Source organism: Sinocyclocheilus rhinocerous, unplaced genomic scaffold (assembly GCF_001515625.1).
Source record: "Sinocyclocheilus rhinocerous isolate Xijiao unplaced genomic scaffold, SAMN03320098_v1.1 C36182952, whole genome shotgun sequence".
Lineage (NCBI taxonomy): Eukaryota > Metazoa > Chordata > Actinopteri > Cypriniformes > Cyprinidae > Sinocyclocheilus > Sinocyclocheilus rhinocerous.
The window spans coordinates 1-885 of NW_015775234.1; the positions used below are offsets into that span (position 1 = coordinate 1).

General features: G+C 37.6%; 1 protein-coding gene across 1 annotated transcript; it reads right to left on the reverse strand.

The window, feature by feature from the left end:
* Positions 1 to 3: 3 nt before the first annotated feature.
* On the reverse strand, positions 4 to 658 carry LOC107735621 (high mobility group protein B1-like; the record flags this gene model as incomplete). The annotated part of the gene is made up of 3 exons (XM_016547248.1): positions 506 to 658; positions 213 to 358; positions 4 to 130 (listed from the first exon to the last, which is right to left on the reverse strand). Coding segments are annotated over exons 1-3 (420 nt in total), but the record flags the coding sequence as incomplete, so codon positions are not given.
* Positions 659 to 885: the final 227 nt, after the last annotated feature.

Consider the following 885-nt stretch of genomic DNA (forward strand, 5'->3'; position numbering starts at 1 on the left):
CTGCTTCACCTCAGCCGATGAGCTATTCCACATTTCTCCAAGCTTCTTGGCAATGTCTCCGATGGACAGACCTGGGTTCTCCCCCTTAATCTTAGGGCGGTAGTCACCACAGAAAATGAAGAATGTTGACCTTGGGAGGGGAAAAACATGCATTAAAACAAACCATCTTGAAAAATGTTACTTTGCAATAGGAGTGCACAGCGTGAACATACGGTGGTCTCTTGGGAGCATTGGGATCTTTAAATCGCCTCTGCTTCTCACCCTTCGGTGGAATGTAGTTCTTCATTTCTCTCTCATAGCGAAGCTTATCTTGCTTGGCCATATCCTCAAACTTACCCTTCTCTTTGGCAGACATTGTCTGTTCAGAATGAGAAATGGCTGTATCAAAAAGTGCAAGGTACATTAAAAAGCAGATTTTTGCAAAGATGTTCCCAAATAAGCCTAAAAGCACAACATTTCCATATTATAATGGCATAATATTTATCAGCGTTTTTCAGAACAGTACCTTCCATAGCTCTGAACACTTCTTGGAGAATTCAGAGAAGTTTACAGTGGCTTCAGGGTGCTTCTTTTTGTGTTCTTCACGGCAGGTTTGCACAAAGTAGGCATAAGAGCACATCTTTCCTCTGGGCTTCCTTGGATCTTTCCCCATCTTTACCCTCTTTGAAAAAAGATATTCTCAAATAAATGAAAGTGACATGCTATACTCTTTTATCATTTGGATTCTTTTACAATTATGATGCAAACACTTCCTACACGTGTATGTGTGTGTATCTGTATATATATCAAACTTTATTACTAAGACAAAGGTTAAAATATGAGATAAAATACATAAACACATAAAGAAATAAAAAATTAAATAATGTATATTTACATATCATAAAT